At 46.2% G+C, this 25,035-nt stretch overlaps 2 protein-coding genes and 1 non-coding gene across 4 annotated transcripts in view; 2 read left to right on the forward strand and 1 right to left on the reverse strand.

The window, feature by feature from the left end:
- Positions 1–25,035, forward strand: part of LOC129540481 (NBPF family member NBPF4-like) — a 95,451-nt gene that overhangs the window by 17,913 nt on the left and 52,503 nt on the right. The gene's annotated exons all lie outside the window — the stretch shown is intronic.
- LOC148778136 (myomegalin-like) overlaps positions 8,478–25,035 on the reverse strand; it is a 36,295-nt gene continuing 19,737 nt past the window's right edge. The window contains exons 11-17 of the mRNA XM_088835002.1: positions 23,702–23,869; positions 20,697–20,948; positions 19,460–19,591; positions 18,652–18,771; positions 17,348–17,537; positions 16,632–16,753; positions 8,478–8,776 (exon numbers count right to left, since the gene is read on the reverse strand). Of these exons, the coding sequence (XP_088691128.1) occupies positions 8,478–8,776; positions 16,632–16,753; positions 17,348–17,537; positions 18,652–18,771; positions 19,460–19,591; positions 20,697–20,948; positions 23,702–23,869 (1,283 nt within the window). The remainder of the gene's footprint in view (positions 8,777–16,631; positions 16,754–17,347; positions 17,538–18,651; positions 18,772–19,459; positions 19,592–20,696; positions 20,949–23,701; positions 23,870–25,035) is intronic.
- On the forward strand, positions 8,769–8,934 carry LOC148778137 (U1 spliceosomal RNA). Its single transcript, XR_016037351.1, has one exon. It is a non-coding gene; the product is annotated as a U1 spliceosomal RNA (small nuclear RNA).

Genomic DNA, 25,035 nt, shown 5'->3' on the forward strand with positions numbered 1-25,035 from the left:
AACTTGAGGGGGAAAAAATTCTGATGCCTGTCCCCCCTCCTCTAAAGTGGGGTGTTACCATGAAATACCCCGTTTACTTTATTCCTTGGCAGTCTTTTGGTTTGGTTATTTTTTGGAAGAGTCGGGCACGACTGTGCGACTGAACTGAACTGATAAAAATTAGCCCATCCAAGACATGTCGTGAGAGCCCGCGGAATCCTGCCCCTCACAGGCTCCTGCTTCAGACCTGGCAGAGCTATTGGCTCCTGTTTGCTCTGTTCTTCTGGTAAATCTTATGTGCAGAGATTGTGCGTTTTGACGTTTTTGTACTGTGTGGTTTGGGGACAAACGTGTTCTCTCTCTGATTTGTTCATCACTGATAAGGTGGCGCTAGTGGTAAAGAACCTGCCTTGCCATTGCGGAAGACGTAAGTTACAGGGTGTTCTGATCCCTGGCTCAGGAAGATCCCCTGGAGTAGGGCACGGCAACCCACTCCAGTATTCTTGCCTGGAGAATCCCTTCCGACAGAGGAGCCTGGCAGGATACCGTCCATAGGGTTGCACGGAGTCGGACAGGACTGAAGCCATTCAGCGCGCGTACCCGCAATTTCTCCTCTCAGTGTGGGAATCTGGTCTCACTTTCGGAAGTGACCTTCTGGGGATAATCCACATTGAGTGGTGGTTGACAGGGGCCCGTTCCCTGTGAGGTAGAAGATGACAGTTACTCTGGACCGTGAGGCTTTTTTCATTGCTGCTTGTCTTGATGATTCTGGGATTTCCCGGGATGCGACACAGCCGCAGTGAGAAGTTGTCCACTTCTCCTCTTTCCACCGTTTGGTAAAATCCACGTGGGCCCAGTCTACACCAGTCGAGCACTGCACAAGTGTCCAATCCACAGTAAGGATGATCTTACGATGCAATAGTTCCCTCATGAGAAACTCAAGATTAATAAAAGAGATTAACCCAGGAAGGATACTGAATTTTTGGCATGGAACAGACAGTTTCTTTCACTGGTATATGAAAGTTTCTAAATAGCTGAAAACATTCAACAAGTGAGGTAAGGATTGTTGAAACCAGACTACAGAATGCAGAGGAAAAGACATTTATATCTTTGCAAAGAAGCAGTGAAGTCAGCAACGTGAGCACTTCTGACAACCCTGCAAATCAAGATTGAATACTCCCAGAACTGTCAGCAAGTTCAGCCCTCAAGAGAAAGGAATGACTAGGAATGACTTCACGGAGAAAGCAATGGCACCCCACCCCAGTACTCTTGCCTGGAAAATCCCATGGACCGAGGAGCCTGGTGGGCTGCAGTCCGCGGGGTCGCTAGGAGTCGGACACGACTGAATGACTTCACTTTCCCTTCTCACTTGCGTGCACTGGAGAAGGAAATGGTGACCCACTCCGGTGTTCTTGCCGGCAGAATCCCTGGGACGGGGGAGCCTGGTGGGCTGCCGTCTATGGGGTCGCATAGAGTCGGACACGACTGAAGCGACTTAGCAGCAGCAGCAGCAGCAGGAGGAATGACTTCAAGCACAGTTTTATACACTGGGGCCTCATCAGTGTATTACAGAATTCCTATTTTCCTCAGTGAGATTCCTCCAATGTTGCTTAATTATATTTCATTTTGTTTCCCACACTGGCAAGCAAGTGTTGTTAATAAACATCATTGACTCTGCTTTCACCTTAAATAAGGCTCGCTAATTTGTTTTAAAATGTATTTATTTTATTTATTTTTGGCTGCCCCGTATTAGTTAGTTGCTTTGTGTGGGTTCTCTCGAGTTGGAGTGTGCAGGCTTCTTGTTGCCGTGGCTTCTCCTGTTTCAGAGCACAGAGTCCAGGCGCATGGGCTTCAGCAGCGGCGGCCCCAGGGCTCGGTTGCTGTGCGGCATGTGGAATCTTCCCAGACCAGGGATCGGACCTGTTTCCCCTCCATTGGCAGGCAGATTCCTACCCATTGCACCCCCAGGGAAGTCAAGCAAGGCCCACTGCTTCGATGTATCTTTTCCCCCCGTTTAAACATATTTTCTCAGAAACAAGTCAATACACTTTCTCTCACTCTGGGGAGAACAGACAAGTTAGGCCTCTCAAAATTTAAAGGTGTCACTTCTCTTAAGGAAAGTGATAATCAGTTCCATAAATGTAAAATTAAAAAATGAAGAATTTCTGGGGAAAATGCTCTACTGTGTATGCTTCCATGTAGTATTTCTATAAGGAAACTTTTGTTGCTAAATTTGTGACAAGGGAAAAAAAAAGGTTTCGCTGTAGATTGAGTAAATGGTCTTGATTACTTGGAACAGCAACCATGAAGGAATGAAACTGATAACAGATGATTCTTAATACTTTTAAACAACTTAAATAATTTACATAAGGGCCTTCAAAACGTTTATTCATGTTTCCTTTTTTCATGGAAGTGACTCAGAAAAATTACCTTGTTTTCCTCATTTTGATCTAACACCAACTCTTTATGTATTTTCAGATTATCTTACAAGGGTGTAGAAAATAATGGTGGTATAATATTTTAGTATTTACATCTTGGGCTTATTTAGGTTGAAAATCTGAATTACATTGGACTTCCTAAGTTTCCTATGCTGGTTGTGCTGCTCAGATAAGCCAACAGAGCCAATGAGTATTTAAGCGTCTAAACGTTTAAATGTATGTCTTGAAGTATATTGAATATGCTAATATCTTTACAGGGGAATGAATAGTTACAATTCTAGATACCAGCGGACTCAATCATTCCCCCTACAATATGTGGCATATATTTGTAGGTGTCCTGTAATATATGATTCCATATATACCAATACATGATTCCACCATTCTCGTGTTCCAACATGTGTCTGCTTAAATGACAGATTCATGATCTATAGTTAACTTTAATCCTTTGACTATATTAAATTGATTTAATGAATGAATCATCTTTCGTTGCCTGCAAGTTTGTCCTCTCTCTGTCCTTCCCGTTTGCCCTAATTTTCTGGTAGATTGGCTGACGGCAGAAATACCGCTTTGGTTGGGGAAGGCTGTTGTTGTTTACAAATATTTCTATCTCCTGTTCGTTTATGGCTGATGCTGGGCGTATTACCACGTGTTCCCTTGAGGAAAGTTCGGTACAGTGGCTTGTTGTTTTCAGTGCTCTGACATTTTGGAATCATAACCTTCATGTTGTGTGCTGCACAGCTTCTCAAGCTTTTTCGAAGCGTCGCTTTATTTCTTATTCAGCATCCATTTATTTTTTGCATGGCACTTGCTTTCTATCATAGCAACTACCAAAATCCAGTTTTGCAGAGATATGATATCACAGTAAAGAGTGTAAAATAGTCTAATGTTGGCAAATTTTACTATGTAGATTACACCTCCATAAACTTAAGAAAGAAAAGTGAAAAGGCAAACAATACCAAAATTTCACAGGACAGTGAGCACTGGAAATTCTTTTTCGTTTCTAAAAGGAGTGTTAGTAAGGTCAACAAAGTTGGAGAGCGATTTGGCAGCATCAGCTAAGGGTCCTGCATACACTGTCGTGTGCTGTGGCCCAGAAATCGTACTTTCATCTCTGCTATGTATTTGACCTCTGCTGTCCAGTGTGACAGACACAAGCCACGGGTAACGACTGAACACTTGGAGTGTTTCTAGTGTCACATGTGGTGATGATGAGGTTCTTTTTTAATGCAGTAAATCTCACAAACTTTTTAAACAGATTATAATGGAAAACTAAATTCCAGGTGACTGGTGTAATGCTAATAAAGGGAAACCTCACTAAAATTGAGTCAGGAGACCAGAAGGGGGAGCTCTCATGGATTACCACTCAAGTTCAAATACAGGAAGAATCGTCAATCCTAGACCTAAACAGAAGAATCATCAATAGGAAAGAACTATCAGCGATAGGCCCGGACAGAAAAAGACGTACCTTGTATCAGCAACTCGGCCAATGAGCAACTGCCACCACCCTGATCTTTCCCTTTTCTCGGGTGTCCTATGGTTCCAAACAAGTCCTCTCGGCTTCTCCCTCTCAAAGAATGTTCCTTCTTCTCTTTGAATGCAATCTGCCTATGCTTTGGCCATGGTTTACTTGTCCTGCTTTGTGATTCCCCCGCTATTTCTGAATAGACCCACATTGTTGGGGAGAAAATCCTAAAACTTTTATTTTAAAGGTCATTATTTTATTGGAATGGGCTACCCTAGGGAAATGTGTATGTCCTTGAAAAGTCATAAAAGAATGTTCGTATGGTACCATTTCAGAATATCCTCAACTGGAAACAGCTCAGATGTTCCACAGTAGATGAGTACACTGAGATATATCCTTACAAGGAACACACACGGAGACAAAGAACTACCCGAAAACTATGGTTAAATCTCATAGACGTTCCGCTGAGTGAAAGAAGTCAGGCCCATACCCCTCCTTCCCAAAAAAGCAAATCCAGTTCTTCGGAGGGGTGTGTGTGTATGTGATCGCTCTGAGCTCTGTCACGGAAGTCACGAGGAAGCCTTTCACGGTCTAGTGGTTTATCGTACCTTAGATCTTTGGTAAAGCTTCGCTGGTTATTCAGGTTGGTGTACATCGGTAATCGTTTTGGAAGTGTATACTCTTTGAACTTGACACGTGTTGTTTATTCCTCCTTTTGTCAAACGTTTAAAACCACTTGGGTATGGCTAATGTGATGTTGATACTTATTCTTTTCTTTTGGCCTGGGCTAGGAGGCAAGGTAAACTCGAAATATTTATTGGGCTATTTTTGCTGTCTTCAGACTTTTGGCTTTCCTTCACTCTCAGATTACTTATTTACATGTTGCTCACAATCATTATCTTAAGTTGACCTTCAACTGTGAATACTGTGTCAAAGAGAAAATGAAGTGTTATTTTAAGAATAATTAATTATAATAATTATATTTAAGAATCTGCCGACCAATGCAGGGACACAGGTTTCATCTCTTGCAAGGAGGGAATGTTCCATGTGTTGCGTGCCACACCTTACTGAGCCCGCTAGCCTAGAGCCTATGCTCTGCAGCAAGAGAAGTTACCGCAAAGAAAAGCCGGAGCATTGCAACTACAGAGTAGCCTCTGCTTGCCACAACTAGAGAAACGCCTAGGCGCAGCAGCGAGACCCAGCAGTCAAGAATAACATAAATAAATTACATAATTATGGAGAAAAAAATTAATTATGAGGCAAGGAAAAGGGTGGTATATGAACCTGAGAAATCCTGATGAGGAATGTAGTTCAATTAGGTTTAGCTATCTCAGAGGTGTCAAAGGGAGGACTCTGGCAGGTACGACACACGGAAATGTGCCCCATGTATTTCACTACCAAACTTTCAAGAAGTTTTGGAGCAGCCACACATAGCCAAAAATATTTACCTGATTAATCATCTTCACCAGATGGACCAGTCCAGACTAGCTGTTTGATGGCTTTCGGCTTATGTATTTATCAAGGGTTCTTAGGAGACCCGGGTTCGATTCCTGGGTGGGGAAGATCCCCCGGAGAAGGAAATGGCAAGCCACTCGAGGAGTCTTGCCTGGAGAATCCCATGGACGGAGGAGCCTGGCAGGCTCCAGTCCATGGGGTCACAAGAGTCCGACACAACTTAGTGACTAAACCACCACCTTCGGTTCGGTTCAGTTCATTTCAGTCGCTCAGTCGTGTCCGACTCTCCGCGACCCCATGAATCACAGCGCCAGGCCTCCCTGTCCATCACCAACTCCCGGAGTTCACTCAAACTCATGTCCACAGAGTCGGTGATGCCATCCAGCCATCTCATTCTCTGTCGTCCCCTTCTCCTCCCGCCCCCAACCTTTCCCAGCATCAGAGTCTTTTCCAGTGAGTCAACTTGTCGCGTGAGGTGGCCAAAGTATTGCAGTTTCAGCTTCAGCATCAGTCCTTCCAATGAACACCCAGGATTGATCTCCTTTAGAATGGACTGGTTGGATCTCTTTGCAGTATAAGGGCACCTACCGACCTGGGGAACTCCTCATTCAGTATCCTATCATTTTGCCCTTTGATACTGGGGCTTCCCTGGTGGCTCAGAGGTTAAAGCGTCTGCCTCCAATGCAGTAGACCCAGGTTCGATCCCTGGGTCGGGAAGATCCCCTGGAGAAGGAAATGGTAACCCACTCCAGTATTCTTGCCTGGAGAATCCCATGGACGGAGAAGCCTGGTAGGCTATAGTCCATGGGGTCGCAAAGAGTCGGACACGACTGAGTGACTGAACAGAACAGAACTGTTCATGGGGTTCTCAAGGCAAGTATACTGAAGTGCTTTGCCATTCCCTTCTCCAGTGGACCACATTCGGCTGTGGTCCATGTGATCAGATCGACTAGTTTCCTGTGATTATGATTTCAGTGTGTCTGCCCTCTGATGCCCCCTCGCAATACCTACCGTCTTATTTGGGTTTCAATCGATAGAAACTGATAAGAGGACAGACTAGAAACTCAGGTAAGGCTTTATTGGGATCCCTGCTGCAGCAAAACAAGTAACACGTTCCCCTGTTTGCCCTGGGGGAGGGGTGGTGTGCTGGTTCCTTCCACGGGGTGAGGCTAGGGACGGGTGGAGGGGTCAGGCTATAGGACTGGCTCAGGCGGTTTGCCTGTGTGTTTCCTGGTGTTGTGTGTGTGCAGGGGGAATGTGCAGTACCCTGCTTTTGCTCCGGGCACCCTGTTTTTGGCACCAGCTCTTCAGAGATGACAGCTGGGATTTCGGTCTTTTTGTATCTTGTCGTCCACAATTTCCACCAACGGGCATACATGCAGTTATTTTTTGTCCCCTATTGTTTCTTTGTATTTTGTTGCTGGAGAAGACGTTTGGATCTCAAGGACACAGCAGTGACTGGTGGCCTGAAGCAAGATCTTTGTTGCCTGTCCAAGAATTGGTTTCCTGTGTGAAAACCGGAGTCCTAGCCACCGGTCCGTCAAGAGCTAGGGCTAGAAGCAAAGTTGGCCTGACTAGTGCCTTCACTGAAAACGGAATTTCTTAAAGCGACAAAAGCTGTAAAGACAGGTACAAAGTTTATTATTAGAGCCACAGCACAAGTTGGAGAGCTCACAGATACACACACAGTTTATTTAAGACAGAAGCAGGGCGGAGATACACTCAGAGAGAAAGGGTGTGTGTGTCCTCGTTAAAGAGAAGGAGTGCATCAGAGAGGTGACTCAAATCACTCATATAGGACATTTCTTCCGGGTCTTTGTTTACCTTTGGATGAGTATCTCATTTCTTTTTCCACACGGGATCTGTCCTTGGGCTCTTCCTGACATGCATGTGCATCTTTTTGCCGAGAAGGATCGTAGCACAGAGGCCTGCTGCTGCTGCTAAGTCACTTCAGTCGAGTCCGACTCTGTGCGACCCCATAGACGGCAGTCCACCAGGCTCCCCCGTCCCTGGGGTTCTCCGGGCAAGAACACTGGAGTGGGTCGCCATTTCCTTCTCCAATGCACGAAAGTGGAAAGGGAAAGTGAAGTCGCCCAGTCGTGTCCGACTCTTCGCGGCCCCATGGACCGCAGCCTACCAGGCCCCTCCATCCATGGGATTTTCCAGGCAAGAGTACTGGAGTGGGGTGTCATTGCCTCTCCAGCGCAGAGGCCTAGGGGGAGGTTGACACCACCTATTAAGGGGTGGCTCCGTCTACCTCCTTTTTGACCCAGGAAAAAACTTTGTAAGCATGGATAGTCTGCAAAGATCTCCTTGACCTCAAAAATACGAAATATGTGGTCTCCTTATTTTCTATCCAAGCGGGACTCAGCTCTTCCTTGCTCCTCCTAATATCCTTATCTTAAAGAAGCGTAAAAAAAAATTATTAGGTACATGGGATATATTTAGTTGCAGCATGGAAACACTTAGTTGTCCCAGATGGGATCTAGTTCCTTGACCAGGGATCCAACTCCGGCTCCAGGCATTGGGAAGTGTGGAATCTTAGCCAGTGGACCACTAGGGAAGCCCCTGTCCTTAGTCTGGAGTATCTGTCCATAGGAGACAGATTCCAGCTGCTCAGCGTGGGGCGCATGGGATTCCTGCCTCAGTGTGTCCAGGTGCAAACACCGCAGCAAAGGGTCCCAGGTCCCAGCCTGTCTCAATAAGACAGAGGATACAGACAGGTGTTAAAATCTGGTCAAAGTCAAAACCACACCTGAAGCTGGAAACAAAATGAGTGACATTTTTGATGAATGTCACAATTTCACGAATGGAACTGAGTTCACGGCCAGTCGCCACGCTTAATGCGTTTTACTAGACACACACACAACACTACATCACCAAGACCACGGGATTTGAAAGGAAGCGGTTTCCCCTGGACTGCTAGATGTTCCGTTCTCCCCACTGAACGCCGTTAGTTGAAAAAAGGTAGGGGCACAGGCTTCAGCCGACCGCCAGACCGGTGCCGGTTGGGACAAACGTTAGGCAGGCAGCCGCAGAGGGTGGGCGGGAGAACGGGAGCGGGAGGCGGCCGTCACTTCCCCCAGAGGGCGCCCGCCGGCCGCTTGGCCGGGCCGGACGGCGTGGCAGGAGGGAGGCGGGGACTAGGGCGGGGCGTGGGCTGGAGGGAAGCGCGCGCGGACTCCCGGTGACGTCACGGGCGGGGCGTGTCGTATGGAGATATGTGAGCGCGGGGGCTGCTGGTCCGTCGTCTGGTGCTGAAACACCATACGGTCTCCCGTGGCGTGGGAGAGAATGCAGGACTTTTTGCTTGAACGTGCGTGGATCCGCCGTGTGGAAGGTCCCAGAAGGCTCGGGGGTGCGGGGAGTAAAGTGAGCGTGTGTGTACAGTGCGGGGCGTATGAGGTTGAGGCGGGGCGGCAGGCAGGCCGTTCATACTTACCTGGCAGGGGAGATATTTTGATCACGAAGGTGGTTTTCCCAGGGCGAGGCTTATTCATTAGCACTGCGGATGTGCTGACCCCTGCGATTTTTCCCAAATGTGGGAAACTCGACTTCATAATTTGTGGTAGTGGGGGACTGCGTTCGCGCTTGCCCCTGTGTTTTGTTTGTCAAAAATCAGGTCAAATCTTTTGTAGCTGTTCAAACAAAGCTGTGTTATGACACTGTGTCTAATAGATTAGTATTTTAAGTTGTTTTTGCTCCTGTTGTGAGACTGTAAGTTTACACCGCGTCGCACTGGGGACTCCCCCTAGCTCTCACCGCCGACCATGTCTCGTAGTTCCTGTCACTCAACGAAAGGAGCTTCTTTCCTATTTTTGTATTTTCTTGTCCAAATTCAATCCATCAGGAAGCCAATATGAATGATCCACTCACTAGCTGGAATAATTTTTCCGTTTATTCCATCACAAACACACTCACTTGTGAGGTTTCTTCCATTTTCATCATATCGTCTATGCCTTATTTAAATTACGTATAAATAACATATGTAGTGTTTACATACATATGAATGTGTATTTTCCAATTTAGACTTCCCCGTTTCTTTGTTGAGGTTTTCCTTCAGCTTTGACTTTGCTTCATCTCTTCCCTCCCAACAGTACAAACTGCATCCTGTAGGAGTTTCTTGCCTTTGTCTTTTCTACCTAGGAATTTTTTGTTGTCATCCATTTTATTTTTCTTGCTCATTTATGGCATTTGGAAACATGTTTGCTCTGTGGCACACTTGACAATACTGGGAAGTATAAGGAAGATCAGCGAAAAAGAAAATAGAAAAATATCTCCATTGTCTTCACCTACCCATGGGCTTTCAGATGGCTTTTCTTGTTCCTGGACGCTTTCTGTACCTGGTGTCCTTCTTGGGTGAAGGAGTGAGTCTTTGTAAATCATGAATAACAATGGATCCTGTTGGCTGTGGTTTTATCTTCAGAGCTGGTTGCTTCCATCAGAGTGAAGAACCCTCCCAAGCTGGAAGGTGAGGGCTCCACAGCAAGCACACATGAGCGTCCAGTCTGTAACAAGATTAAAGACTTTAGTTCAGTTCAGTTCAGTTCAGTCGCTCAGTCGTGTCTGACTCTTTGCGACCCCATGAATTGCAGCACGCCAGGCCTCCCTATCCATCACCAACTCCCGGAGTTCACTCAAACTCATGTCCACAGAGTCGGTGATGCCATCCAGCCATCTCATTCTCTGTCGTCCCCGTCTCCTACCCACCCCCAATCCTTCCTAGCATCAGCCTCTTTTCCAGTGAGTCAACTCGACGCAGGAGGTGGCCAAAGTATCGGAGTTTCAGCTTTAGCATCAGTCCTTCCAATGAACACCCAGGACTGATCTCCTTTAGAGTGGACTGGTTGGATCTCCTTGCAGTCCAGGGGACTCTCAAGAGTCTTTTCCAGCACCGCAGTTCAAAAGCATCAATTCTTCGGCGATCAGCTTTCTTCACAGTTCAACTCTCACATCCATACATGACCACGGGAAAAACCATAGCCTTGACTAGACGGACCTTTGTTGGCAAAGTAATGTCTCTGCTTTTTAATATGCTATCTAGGTTGGTCATAACTTTCCTTCCAAGGAGTAAGCGTCTTTTAATTTCCTGGCTGCAATCAGCAACTGCAGTGATTTTGGAGCCCGACTTAAGAGTTTGAAACAGAAGATTATCAGAAGAAAACTGCTGTTTGGCAAGTGGAGACTAGCGTGCAGATTCCCTGGCCTTCAAGCTTAGGGTCCGGAGGTAACCCCGTGCGCTCCTTCCTTGTGCTCTTTGTCTGCTGTGGCTGAATCCCCCACTAACGTTTCTCTTCCTCATGTGCTCACTCAGCAGCTGACACTGCCTCTGCGTGGTCTTTCCTCTCTTTTCCGTGGGGGCGGCCACCCTGCAGTGCCCTCCGTCTCAGTCTCCTGTTTAGACTCTGACCACTATGTTTTCCCACTGCTACCGTCCTCATGTGCCCTCTGACCTTTCCTATTAGCCACAGGAAGCCCAGATCCATGGTCCTCCTCATCTGAATAGCAGCATTTAAGCCACTGAAAACATTGGCCTTAAATCACACACATTCTTGGCTTCTTCCCCTTACTTTCCCTGCCCCTGCCTCCAAGTCCACTGCCTCTTTCTTTCAGGATCACGTCTTAAGGAATCACTCGCACGTGAGTTGGCTTCTGGAGAAATGAACCTAGGACAGCCCTTACCCCTCAGCTTATCCACCTGAATAAGAAATCCCAGACTGAAGGAAAAAGCCTTGATTACTAAAATAAAATAAGAACCTGGGTCATAGGTGGGAGTCTGGACTGGCCTGAGTCATGATTCCCCTCAGCCTCTGATAGGCAGAACTTTGCTAATGTGCAGGGGGCTTCCAGGAACTCACTGGACATGGCATTAGGTGGAGGACAGCAAATGGCTCCCTAAAGTGACATTGGGGAAAAGGAGATACAGAAGCCAGGATTTCAAAATACAGAGAGCATGAGATGGACAGACATTCAGACCTCTCCAGTTTTACTCACATTATTCCTTCCCCATATTAGTAAAAGCCCAGAAAAATGAACTGAGTTGAAATCTGAGGCCAGGGCATGTAGGACAGCATTGGACTGGATTAACTTTGGGCCACATTTATGAAGACCCAGGGAGATACACAAGAATACAAGATAATCATTGCTTCAGACCATCCAATTGAGAAGGCCAATTATTCATAGGAGAGTAACAGAGAAAGACCAAAAGATCTTTAGGGCCAATGGAGAGAAGTCCATATTGGACTAGAAGGAGAAAATAAAAAGAGAGATGTGAAATAGTGCAGGCCTGGTGAGTAGTTCTAAATCGTGCTACTGTAAAATGAACACAGGTTGAGTTTTGAGGTGACATGCTTGCCTTATCCCAATCCAAGGAAATTCTGATTTTAAAGTTCTGGGGATGAGGTTTGGATATCAGTATCTTTCAAAGCTCTGCTAATATGCATCAAGGATTAGAAGGACTGTGGATCTGATAGGATATAAGTAACCAATATGGCGTGGCCTATGAGTGGCTGCTTCCTAAAAAAGCTGAATATCAACAAGTAAGGGAATTTACATTCTTCTCTCAACGGAAATATTTTGTACAGCTTGGAGAAGAGGAAAGAGAAAAAAAGAGAGACATAGATAGCTAAGTTAGATACATAATCACTCTGGATTCAGTGTCTCACAATTTTCATAGTCCAAGATACAATAAAACAAACAAACAAAATTACATAGACCCCAACGTATAAAATCGACCCTCCCCTTGCCACAAGAATAAAATTCAGTATTTCCTATTCTACTGTTAAAATGCAACTTGCAGTTAGCTATTCACTAAATATGTTCACAGCCTACTAACTGGCTCAGAACAGCAGATGCAACAATTTTTTTTTCATCGAATATAGCCTTTATGCCAAAACCCCATAATGAATTTTAGGCCTTATCCTGCCATATTTGTCCTTTTACATACCCTTCTATCAGTTCAGTTCAGTTGCTCGGTTGTGTCCAAACTTTGCGACCCCATGGACTGCAGCACGCCGGGCTTCTCTGTTCATCACCAACTCCCAGAGCTTGCTCACATTCATGTCCATCGAGTCGGTGATGCCATCCAACCACCTCATCCTCTTTTGTCCCCTTCTCCTCCTGCCTTCAATCTTTCCCAGCATCAGAATCTTTTCTAAGTAGTCAGTTCTTCACATCAGGTGGCCAAAGTATTGCAGTTTCAGCTTCAGCATCAGTCCTTCCAATGAAAATTCAGGGCTGATTTCCTTTCGGATGGACTGGTTGGATCTCCTTGCATCCCAAGGGACTCAAGAGTCTTCTCCAATCCCACAGTCCAAAAGCATCAATTCTTTGGCACTCAGCTTTCTTTATGGTCCAACTCTCACATCCATACATGACTACTGGAAAAACCATAACTGACTAGATGGACCTTTGTTGACAAGTGACGTCTCTGCTTTTTAATATGCTGTCTCAGTTTATCATAACTTTTCTTCCAAGGAGTAAGCGTCTTTTAATTTCATGGCTGCTGTCACCATCTGCAGTGATTTTGGAGCCCAGAAAAATAAAGTCAGCCACTGTTTCCCCATCTATTTGCCATGAAGTGATGGGACTGGAGGCCGTGATCTTCGTTCTTTTGAATGCATAGTTTTAAACGACCCTTTTCCGTCTTCCTTCACTTTCATCAAGAGGCTCATTAGTTCCTCTTTGCTTTCTGCTGTAAGGGTGGTGTCATCTGCATATCTCAGGTTATTGATATTTCTCTTGGCAATCTTGATTCCAGCTGTGCTTCATCCAGCCCAGCATTTCGCATCATGTACTGTGGATAAAAGTTAAAGAGTCAAGGTGACAATATAAAGCCTTGACATACTCCTTTCTCAATTTGGAACCAGTCCGTGTTCCATGTCCGGTTCTAATGCTGCTTCTTGATTTGCATACAGGTTTTTCATGAGGCAGGTAAGGTGGTCTGTTATTTCCATCTCTTTAAGAATTTTCCATAGTTTGTTGTAATCCACACAGTCAAAGTTTTGGCCTAGTCAAGAAAGCAGAAGTATTTGTTCTTCTGGATTTTTTTCTATACAGTAGCATAAATTACTAGTAGAGAATCTTTCTTTGAAAAGTTTGAGAAAAAGGTGAATTTAGTATGACTAAACTGAATCCTCCTTCACTTGAAAAGGTGTCTTTCAAAGACAGCACTAAGTCTAAAAGTACTTAGAGAAATATTTGCAAATTATTTTTCTGATAAATTAATTATACCCAGAATAAAAATGTCTTTAAAGAAAACTTTTACTTGGGGAAAGGTCAGCGTGGGAGCTGGTTGTCTGCAACAATCACTGCATCAGTTCAGTTCAGTTGCTCAGTCGTGTCCAACTCTCCGCGACCCCATGAATCACAGCACGCCAGGCCTCCCTGTCCATCACCAACTCCCGGAGTTCACTCAAACTCATGTCCACAGAGTCGGTGATGCCATCCAGCCATCTCATTCTCTATCGTCCCCTTCTCCTCCCGCCCCCAATCCCTCCCAGCATCAGAGTCTTTTCCAGTGAGTCAACTTGTCGCATGAGGTGGCCAAAGTATTGCAGTTTCAGCTTTAGCATCAGTCCTTCCAATGAACACCCAGGATCGATCTCCCTTAGAATGGACTGGTTGGATCTCCTTGCAGTCCAAGGGACTCTCAAGAGTCTTCTCCAGCACCACAGTTCAAAAGCATCAATTCTTCGGCGATCAGCTTTCTTCACAGTCCAACTCTCACATCCATACATGACCATGGGAAAAACCATAGCCTTGACTAGACGGACCTTTGTTGGCAAACTAATGTCTCTGCTTTTTAATATATTATCAAGGTTGGTCATAACTTTCCTTCCAAGGAGCAAGCGTCTTTTAATTTCATGGCTGCAGTCAGCATCTGCAGTGATTTTGGAGCCCAAAAAAATAAAGTCTGACACTGTTTCCACTGTTTCCCCATCTATTTCCCATGAAGTGATGGGACCAGATGCCATGATCTTTGTTTTCTGAATGTTGAGCTTCAAGCCAACCTTTTCACTCTCCTCTTTCACTTTCATCAAGAGGCTTTTGAGTTCCTCTTCACTTTCTGCCATAAGGGTGGTGTCATCTGCATATCTGAGATTATTGATATTTCTCCCAGCAATCTTGATTCCAGCTTGTGCTTCTTCCAGCCCAGCGTTCCTCATGATGTACTCTGCATAGAAGTTAAATAAGCAAGGTGACAATATACAGCCTTGACGTACTCCTTTTCCTATTTGGAACCAGTCTGTTGTTCCATGTCCAGTTCTGACTGTTGCTTCCTGACCTGCATACAGGTTTCTCAAGAGGCAGGTCAGGTGGTCTGGGATTCCCATCTCTTGCAGAATTTTCCACAGTTTATGGTGATCCACACAGTCAAAGGCTTTGGCATAGTCAATGAAGCAGAAATAGATGTTTTTCTGGAACTCTCTTGCTTTCTCCATGATCCAGCGGATGTTGGCAATTTGATCTCTGGTGCCTCTGCCTTTTCTAAAATCTACTTGAATATCTGGGAGTTCACGGTTCACATATTGCTGAAGCCTGGCTTGGAGAATTTTGAGCATGACTTTACTAGCGTGTGAGATGAGTGCAATTGTGTGGTAGTTTGAGCATTCTTTGGCATTCCCTTTCTTTGGGATTGGAATGAAGACTGACCTTTTCCAGTCCTGTGGCCACTGCTGAGTTTTCCAAATTTGCTGGCATATTGAGTGCAGCACTTTCACAGCATCATCTTTCAAGATTTGAAATAGCTCAACTGGAATTCCATCACCACCACTAGCTTTGTTCGTAGTGATGCTTTCTAAGGCCCACTTGACTTCACATTCCAAGATGTCTGGCTCTAGGTCAGGGATCACATTATCATGACTATCTTGGTAGTGAAGATCTTTTTTGTACAGTTCTTCTGTGTATTCTTGCCACCTCTTCTTAATATCTTCTGCTTCTGTTAGGTCCATACCATTTCTGTCCTTTATTGAGCCCATCTTTGCATGACATGTTCCCTTGGAAGCTCTAATTTTCTTGAAGAGATCTCTTGTTTTTCCTATTCTGTTGTTTTCCTCTATTTCTTTGCATTGATCACTGAGGAAGGCTTTCTTATCTCTCCTTGCTATTCTTTGGAACTCAGCACTCAGATGCTTATATCTTTCCTTTTCTCCTTTGCTTTTCACTTCTCTTCTTTTCACAGCTATTTGTAAGGCCTCCTCAGACGGCCATTTTGCTTTTTTGCATTTCTTTTCCATGGGGATGGTCTTAGTCCCTGTCTCCTTTACAGTGTCACAAACCTCTGTCCAGAGTTCATCAGGCACTCTATCTATCAGATCTAGTCCCTTAAATCTATTTCTCACTTCCACTGTATAATCATAAGGGATTTGATTGAGGTCATATCTGAATGGTCTAGTGGTTTTCCCTACTTTCTTCAATTTAAGTCTGAATTTGGCAATAAGGAGTCCATGATCTGAGCCACAGTCAGCTCCTGGTCTTGTTTTTGCTGACTGTATACAGCTTCTCCATCTTTGGCTGCAAAGAATATAATCAATCTGATTTCGGTGTTGACCATCTGGTGATGTCCATGTATAGAGTCTTCTCTTGTGTTGTTGGAAGGGGGTGTTTGCTATGACCAATGCGTTCTCTTGACAAAACTCTATTAGCCTTTGCCCTGCTTCATTCCGTGCTCCAAGGCCAAATTTGCCTGTTACTCCAGGTGTTTCTTGACTTCCTACTTTTGCATTCCAGTCCCCTATAATGAAAAGGACATCTTTTTTGGGTGTTATTTCTAAAAGGTCTTGTAGGTCTTCATAGAACCGTCCAACTTCCGCTTCTTCAGCGTTACTGGTTGGGGCATAGAGCTGGATTACTGTAATATTGAATGGTTTGCCTTGGAAACGAACAGAGATCATTCTGTTGTTTTTGAGATTGCATGGGTGATCAGAATTCACATCTGAGATGTTTTCAAATGATGACACCACCAGAATGGTTCTTTGCATTTTTATATTTTACATATAAATCACTGTATAATCTGGACTTTGATTAACTTGTCTCAGACCATCCAGGTAGGTGAAGTTTGACTCTTGTAGCCTATTTTTAAGGATCTGTAGGCTGAATCTTGCTCTTGTCACCAGCATCTGGGCTTTGTGTGTGAGTGTTCCCCACTTCTTATTGGGATCCTCAATGACTGAGGCTTTTTCTCAGATAGAACAAAGTAAGTTTCCAAGATCTCCAGAACTCCCAAGGTAAAGACTTCACAGGAAGCTTTAGCAAGAACAAGAAGCCCACAGCGTGGGGAAGAAGGGAAAACATACCTTTCAGCCCCTTGGAGTCGCCATAAAGTGCCTCATAGATCTGTAGCTCTGACTGGAGGGACTGGAAAAGCTGCTGTTTCTCTTCGCACTGTTGCTGCAGGAGGGCCAGCTTATGCTGCAGCCTGGCAAGGGAGAAGCAAGGGTCCACTGAGCAGGTGGATTCCTATCAGGGGAAGAGGCTCTGAGCCAACTTTTGCATCAGAGAATTTTAGCCCGAGATGTCTCCTGAGGTGTCATGAAGACCGCTGCCTTTATTCCGCAGATGTGGCGAGAGAGGCTCAGGAGGTCAAGTCCCTTTGCTTAGAGCTGTGCAGTTAGCCATCACACCTGGGACACACCACCTGGTATTCTTGCTGCCCCACCGGGTCTTGTCATGTTGTCCAGCAATTATTACAGGGTTTATGCTGGGAAGCAGCATCAAGGCTGGTGTCGACCTCCTAGGTTATGATGGGACTCATATCCTAAAACTCACTGGAAGGACTTTCTCCAGAATCTGATATGCTGAAGCCTTACATAAGAGGGTTTTACTCTCTCAACTTTGGAGTGAAAAAGTCATTCCTAGAGAAGTCCTTCCTTCTGTTCAAAGTTACCCATAAATCTGAAATAGCAGAGGGGATATCAAGGTTTCCAAAAAGGACCATTCACTGACTTGCCAATATCCCTTTTTCTAAATCAGAAAATACGGCCGTCTTCCTTTGCAACGGGCTCCCTCTAACCCAGAGTCTTTCTCCTGGAGAGACAGTCGTTCCTCCTGGAAATGTAAGATCTCCTGCTGCTTCTCTTTCAGGTCTTCCAGTAGCTGCTGCCGGTCCACCTTTTGGTGCTCCAGCTCCATTTCCAGCTCTTGAAGGCGGGATCGAGAGGTCAGCAGAGCCTCCCTCAGGCGTTCTGTTTCCTGGGAGTGCTCTGGTAAGCAGGACACAGGAGTACTTATATCATAGGGTCAAAGGTCAGCAGGAAGATTAAGCCCAAGCACATCCATCCTGACAAACAGAACTAAGGTGAAAGGAAGGCCAGCTTATGCTGCCTGGGAGGCAATGCCAGTGTCTGCTGTTACATCCACACGCTCCAAGGAGTGGGAGCCTCTTTCTCTGCAGAAAGAGGTTGCTGCTGTGATTCAGTATGGCCCACTTTGGTTTTAGGGAACACACTCTTGCTTCCTAACTCTATTTTCTAAGTACTCACATACCCTCTATGCAATAATCCACTCGTGAGTTTTGCCAAGGATCAAGAGGCTTATGTAGAAACCTCTCTTAATGTCTTTTTCCTTTCCTACAAGCATTATTTCATTCTGGGCTTAATCCTCTTAGCGGCTATTCTTTGTCTGTTTGGATATTCAATAAGTATTTGTAAATAAAAATAATTTGTGATTGAAAAAACATTGATTTCATTAACTCAATTAACACTAAGGTCAGCACCCACCCCCCGCCCCCCAGGCCCAAAAGGAAATGATGCCCACACATGGATGCTCACTCAAAAGTGTTGAGAAAGCTCTGGAAGATGTTTTTCTAGCACCTCCAGACACAGTCATGAGGACCAGGGACCAAAGAGGAGCCCTGAGTGTAGGAGGAGGGAGATGGAGAGGAGACACAGCACATCAGCACGAGAGGGACACAGGGAGCTTCAGCGAGGTCTTGGAAGAGCCTGAGAGGGTGTGTAGGCCTCCTGCTCCTCCCTTTCCTGGACTGAAACCAGCTGTGAGTGTGGGGAGGTAGGACGGGCACTAACTGGTGTCCAGGTTGGTGGCTAATGACTGAATCACTGCACGTGGGTCGCACAGAAGTGGCTTTCCTACAGCTCCTCCTCCCTGGAGCCTAGGTGTCTGAGGGCCCACGGTTCGGGATTGTCAGAAAGTAGCCCTTTCTAGAGTGAGAAAAGCTATGGGAGTTTGGTGTTGGTGGGTCTGAGCAGCTCTGTTCTCTCCACCTTCTCCTCTCTTAGGTTCTCCAGTTGGTGATGGGTATGGCCAGGGAAGAAAGGGATACAACACTGACCACAGTTTGTGGCTTTTGGCACTCACCTCTGGAAACATGACTGAGCTGAGCCTGAAGCCTGTGGTTTTCTTCCCAAAGGACTCTGCTCTCATTGGAAAGCTGAGGTGTGGACTCCAGGCCCAGACTGTAGAAGTTAGAGGTGGAGCCTGTCCGAGGAAGTGCAAGCAGGTAAGTTACACATTTGTGTAACAGAGGATCTCTGTTTGCTCGTTCTCTGCCTCCAAAGACACTGTCCCAACCCAGCAGAAAACCCTGAGGACTTGTCTCCTGGTGGGACGAAGTCTGCTGGGCTGAATGCCTGGCTTTCCTGTGGCTCCTCTGCATGAGTTCTTTGCATGCATTTCATGTGCCCTGGGTGAGCAGTTCAGGAGGCTCTGTTCCCTAAATAGCTGCTCTTGCTGCAGTGTGGACAGGTCAAGGGTGTTTGGAAAGGCCGGCCTCCCGGTGTCAGCAGCCTGGGGGAGAGTGTGGGCAGGAAGACCACTTTGGTGAGCGGCTGCAGGAGGCCTTGCAGACCTGGCTCCACCACATGCCAGTCACAGAACCAGGGCACAGAAGTCAGCAGGCAGCAAATGAGCAGCTTTAGGGTAAAGGAGAAGTCAGAGGATTCTGGGGAGCAGATCTGGTTAGACCTGCAGTGAGGAGAGTTACTCTCTGAGCTCAGATACAGCAACAAGGGGAGGGGAACGGTCCTTGCCCCCTGCCTTGCTGACTGTAAGGAGCAAGTGGAGGAAAGCAGACCACAGTGCTTTGAAATCTGTGACGCTCTTCTCTAGGGCAACCTTAGATTCTCCCTAAGTAGACCGGAAATAGGAGGCCCTGGGCCTCTCCTACCGCTTTCGCGGGCAGTGGAGCTGAGCCTGTGTTCCAGCTGCTCCCGCAGGCGATCGTTAATGCAGATGGACTCCTCCAGGCGCTGGCGCAGGTTGCGGATTTCACCAAGATGCTCCTCTAGCAGGTCAGCCCCTGCAGCCACCCAGGAGGACAGGAAGAGGTGGAGATGGAGCACCCTGGGGCCCACTTGGGGGCTTTGCCAGTGGCCTCTCAGCAAGACCCTTAAACATCACTGTCCTCTCTCATGGGCATATGGGAGCTCAGGTGACTTTGTTTAAAGAGTGAATGGCGGCAACATATATATATGTATGTGTATATATATATATATGTATGTATACACACACACATAGTGGAATATTTAGTTCAGTTCAGTTCAGTCGCTCAGTCGTGTCCGACTCTCCGCGACCCCACGAATCACAGCACGCCAGGCCTCCCTGTCCATCACCAACTCCCGGAGTACACTCAAACTCATGTCCACAGAGTCGGTGATGCCATCCAGCCATCTCATTCTCCATCGTCCCCTTCTCCTCCCACCCCCAACCTTTCCCAGCATCAGAGTCTTTTACTCAGCCATAAAAAATAATGAAATAATGCCATTGCAGCAACACGAATGGGCTTAGAGACTGTCATACTGAGTGAAGTCAAAGAAGGAGAAATATCGTATGACATCCCTTATATGTGGATTCTAAAAAGAAATGATACAAATGAACTTACTTAGAAAAAAGAAAGAGACTCACAAACTTAGACAACAAACTTATGGTTGCCAGGGGGATGGTTGGGGGAAAGAGACAGGGCATTTTGGATGGACATGTACACACTGCTATATTTAAAATGGATAACCATCAAGGACCTACCATATAGCTCATAGAACTCTGTTCATGTTATGTGGCAGCCTGGATGGGAGGGGAGTTTGAGGCAGAATGGGTATGTGTATATGTATCACTGAGTCCCTCTGCTGTTCATCTGAAACTATCACAACATTGTTAATCGGGTATACCCCAATACAAAAAAAAAAGGTTTAAAATTAAATAACCTATCACTTTTACCCTAAAAAAAGAGTAATTTGGTTTTAAACACAGGACAGCTGGTGCTAAGCAAGCCCCATGGGCCTCCTCCCATATAGGGGTGCATGTAAGGGAGTTGTAAGTGTACATGTCCACTTGCCAGGGTAACTGGTAAATGCAAGAGGTTCCATATGGTTTAGAGAAACAATTGACCTGCTCGGCTTTGTATTTACCTGTGGGTTTGGAGTTAAGCTGGTACATGGAGGAGCCTGAGGATAGGTCCCCAGATATGCTCCCTTTCTGAGGTCTCATCATGTCCCACTGGCCACTGCTGCCCAGGTACCCAGGCTCCAGGATTCTGCCCAGTTCGGTGGTGCTCCTTGGAGGACAGAGGGGCTGGGTAGGGTTGCGGTAGTGGGAAGGTCTGGCTTCTGTATGGTCGGTTGGCAATGTGGCTGGGGAAGCAGGATGAACACTGGTGACACCTGGGCAGAAGGAAACATGAGTGAGCAGCAGTAGCGAACACAAGGATCAGCCAGGAAGCGCGTGATTGAGGAGAACGGACACTGACGGGGACACACGGGCTGAGGCCTCAGCGGCTGCGGAACACCAGTGAGATGGAGACTTAGACCCTGGAGGCTGCGACTCTCACCCCGTGTATTTGTGAGCAAGAGACACAAGAGGTAGGGGGTGAACAAAGTCACCCATGGACACAACAGGAAAGTCCTGTGGCCCTAACCTGGCTCCCGTGATAATGCCTCATGATAGAGTCCAGGAAGTTCCTGGGGAGAACTCACTGGGAAAGTCAGGGGTTCAGAGTGTGATGGCCATAGCACTGAGCACGCCTGCCAACAGGAATATTTGTGTTCCTGTGAGTACTTGCTGTTCCGGAAGCTAAAGTGCCAGTTTTTCTAGTTTTCCTTTGGGGTTGTCAGAAGAGAAAGGGGGCATAAATCCAGCTAGAATGGTGGACCCACTCACTCCAGACTGAACTCTTTGCTGAGGTTGGGGGAGGTTCTGTATAAGCTAAGGGGTGATTTGAATCTTACTCAACACGATTCAAGGAACTGAAATGTCATCACTTGCATCTGAAGAGTCATGAACACTCTCCCATGGGGGAGGTAGGACCTTTCATTTCATAGGCTGATGCCTTCATAGATCCTGTGAAATCATGGGCCTTCCCATCATCTCCGCTTCTATTTAAAAATAATCCCAGCTGGGTGAGAGAGGGAAAGAAGTGAACCGGCTATAGTTCAGGATATTCACATTCAGAAGACTGCTTTCTAGGGATTATCGACATGAGCAGCAAACAGTAGCTCTGCCTAAGAAACAGGAGTGAGGAGTGAAGTCCTGGTGTCTTCCAACCAAGTCAACCCCCTTTGAGGGATTAATGTAGTTGGCAGTTGCCAATTTTGATCCTTATTTATAACTGTTCTCAAATTTGGCTACATTCTGGAATCATCTGAGACAATGTAAAAACAAGTACCAGTGCCTGGTTCCCCAGAGATCTGACCTTAATGGGTATGTGGTTCAGCTTCGGTACTGAATGTTTTAAAATCGTCCTAGCTGATTCTAAAAGGCAGGAAAGTTTGAGAAGTATTGTCAAGCATCTCCCCTTCCCCAATTTGAAAACCACTAGATATTCATTAGGATCAGTGGAAATTAAGGAGGGGGATGAAAAATGTAAGCATGCAAATTACAGTCCAGGATTTAAAAGAGACATGACTCCCTACCTCGTCCACACCTCTTTCAACCCCAACCCCACACAAAGAGAAGGGGAAATCAGTGGTTGTTGACACTCAGCTTACTTTCTCACCAAGGTCGCAGGAGGCTTCAAATCTATCAGTAACAGGGATCAGTAGTCTCATGTTCCAGTCTCCCTGGCCACACAATACAGAGCGCATGCCCTAAACCATGCAAAAACACCAGACAGACACTTGCACAAGAAGATTTTAGCTCCATAGAGACCTGAGAAGCTGCCCTGCACCACTATCCACTCGGAAGCTTGGTTTAAAGCACAGGAGGAGAGCTGATGAGCTCTTTGGAGAGGACTGTGCTTAACAAGGCAAAGAAAGCACTACAGCCTTTCTTGCCAAGGCTGGACCATCCAAAATCTGGCCCATGGAACAGACTGGTTGTGACTCCAGTTCAACCCGCATCAGCAGACCATTTCATGCACAGTGCTCTCCTTCCTGTCTCTAGCTTTGGGCAAAGACAACTTGACAATGTGGAAAGATGAGGGAAAAGGAAGTGAGGAAATGAAAAGTAGTCTAGTGAACACTCGTGTCTTTCGGCATGGAACAGATTTGTTATCCATCAGTTGTTGGTTCCAGACCTGCTATGGTAGCGTGGTAGCAAGTTCTAGTTCAGAGAGAATAGCACATGCTGTCATCTCTAAAGAGAGAAAAGACTTTGGCAAGGGGACTCCAGCATTGTTCAGCTGAGCTCAGCCTGTGCTCTCAGCAGGACTGTAACAAAACCATTCCAGATGGAGAAGGTATGATGGAAACATGGAACCAGGAGCAGAAGATCCAAATTCAAGCCCATTTCTCGCCCTTCCTAGTGACCTTGATCAAGTAACCTCACTCTCTGAGTTTTAGTTCTCTGCCCTGGCCCTGGCACACAAGGTGAGACCATGTTCACGTTGGTAGGTCCTTAGATTGCTATACCTGTGTAACACTGGTAGCAGAAGGTAGCCTCTTAGACCTCACTGCCTGCTGGAAGGAACATGTGCAGACTCTCCTTAAAAATGATCTCAGTCTAGCTGGAAATCAAACTAATGTTAGAGTAGACAGTGTATCCAATTTCAGGGATACTAATGTGGTCTAAATGGGGCTCAAGGTGTACACATTCTCAGCTTGTGGTCTATGGTGACCATCAATCTCTGGCCCATCCAAGCTCTTCTTTACAGGCACAGACCATGGTTATAAGGTAATTTCAAATTGCTTTCTAGTTTTTTTAAAAGCACTACTAGAGGGCAAATTCATCATGTGAAGTTCTTTTCTTATTTCACATAGGAGCATAGTTAGTTAGCTACTAACTGATGAAACAAACACATGAGAAAGATAACAGCAAATATATTTCCAAAAACAGCAAGCGCAGCTCTCCCTCAGTTGTCCACTGATAGCGTGTACCCCTGTGTTATTTTGAAAACTCTGCCATCCAGCCAAAGCCATGCAGAGACACACAGTGTGGGTCCGCCGTCCGCAAGCACACGAACGCAGCAGGAAGTGCTCACTTTCTCCTAACTGCTTCCGCAGCATCTGCAGCTCCTGCTGAGCCTCCGCCAAGGAGACCCTGGGCGTCTCACAGCAGCCAGGGAGGGGAGGGCCAGCAGAGCTGAAAGGCAGGAAGCTGGGTGGAGCTGACGGCAGTGGTGACTGGGGTATGCATTGGAAATGAAGGCCTAGAAACAGAAAGTCAGGGAGAAAGGACACAAGTCATTAGACCAAAAGGGAGAGAAAAGAACGGGTGAAAGATTGAGAAGGTGAAACTATTTCCTGACCAGGTGTCTCCCTGGGGAGTGTCTGTCATTCAATGTGGTGATGACTAAGATGGCCAAGGGGGAGCAGAGCTACCCAAGAGTCTGGCTTATCTCACCTGCTCCTTCTTCTCCCCTGCCGGGGCTATCCTGCATTCACATTCTATGCTCATCTGGAAAACAGCTGGTTATAAAAAGGCAAGGTAGCATTACCATAGCTCAGGCAGCCATGAGAGCCCCATCCTAGCCATCTGGGCATGGCAGGTCAGGATGGCTCTGCCTGAATGCTCTCAGGAGCCCTGGGGTGCTGCTGCCAGCGTGGGCCAGTCCTGGCCTCTGTGACAAGACTCCCCTATACCTAGAACTCCTGAAAGCAACAGGACTCACCCTGAGGAGGACAGGAGTAGACTAGGAGAGTGGGGATGCTGGCATGACTAATGCATGAAATTCAAGGCTGATGGAAACAAACTTGAGAATCCCAAATCACTGTGCTCATTCACCAACGGAAAAATAAAAGCCTTGGCAAACTGACAGACACAGTGGCATGCAAAAATCTGTCTGAACATTCAAATAGTTTAAGAAAAATGCTTAATATATGTGGATTCTTCCGTCCTTGATGCAGACCTACTGAATCATAAACTCTTGTCAGAAAGTTTTTTAAAAGAAAAACTTCACAGGTGATCATTATGTAGTACATCTATCGATTTCAGGAAGCCTGGGAAGTTCTGACGTTTGAATCTCTCTCCTTTTCCTAAAAACATTTGAAGGGCATGTAGCCCACGGAGGGAGCAGAACCCAAAACATCTAGACTTGTGGAGACTGTTCCACACAGAAGACAGTGATCACATTCCGAAAAACATCCCTTATCCCAGGACGCTGACATGGTATCAGAGCAGTACAAGACCCTGAATTACCAAGTGACACAGCCCAGGCCTCCTTCAGGAAGGCATTCTGACTCTAAAACCTTCGACCTTCTGCTCTTTTTCGTCCCAAAGCATTCACAGAGATGTCTACAGTGCTTGGCGAATGGTTTTTCCCCATGATTTCCTGGTTTAGCTGGAAACTTTGGCCCAGAAACTTTGAGCCCAGAA

Source organism: Moschus berezovskii, chromosome 4 (genome assembly GCF_049115385.1).
Source record: "Moschus berezovskii isolate FMDL1 chromosome 4, NW_MosBer_1.0, whole genome shotgun sequence".
Lineage (NCBI taxonomy): Eukaryota > Metazoa > Chordata > Mammalia > Artiodactyla > Moschidae > Moschus > Moschus berezovskii.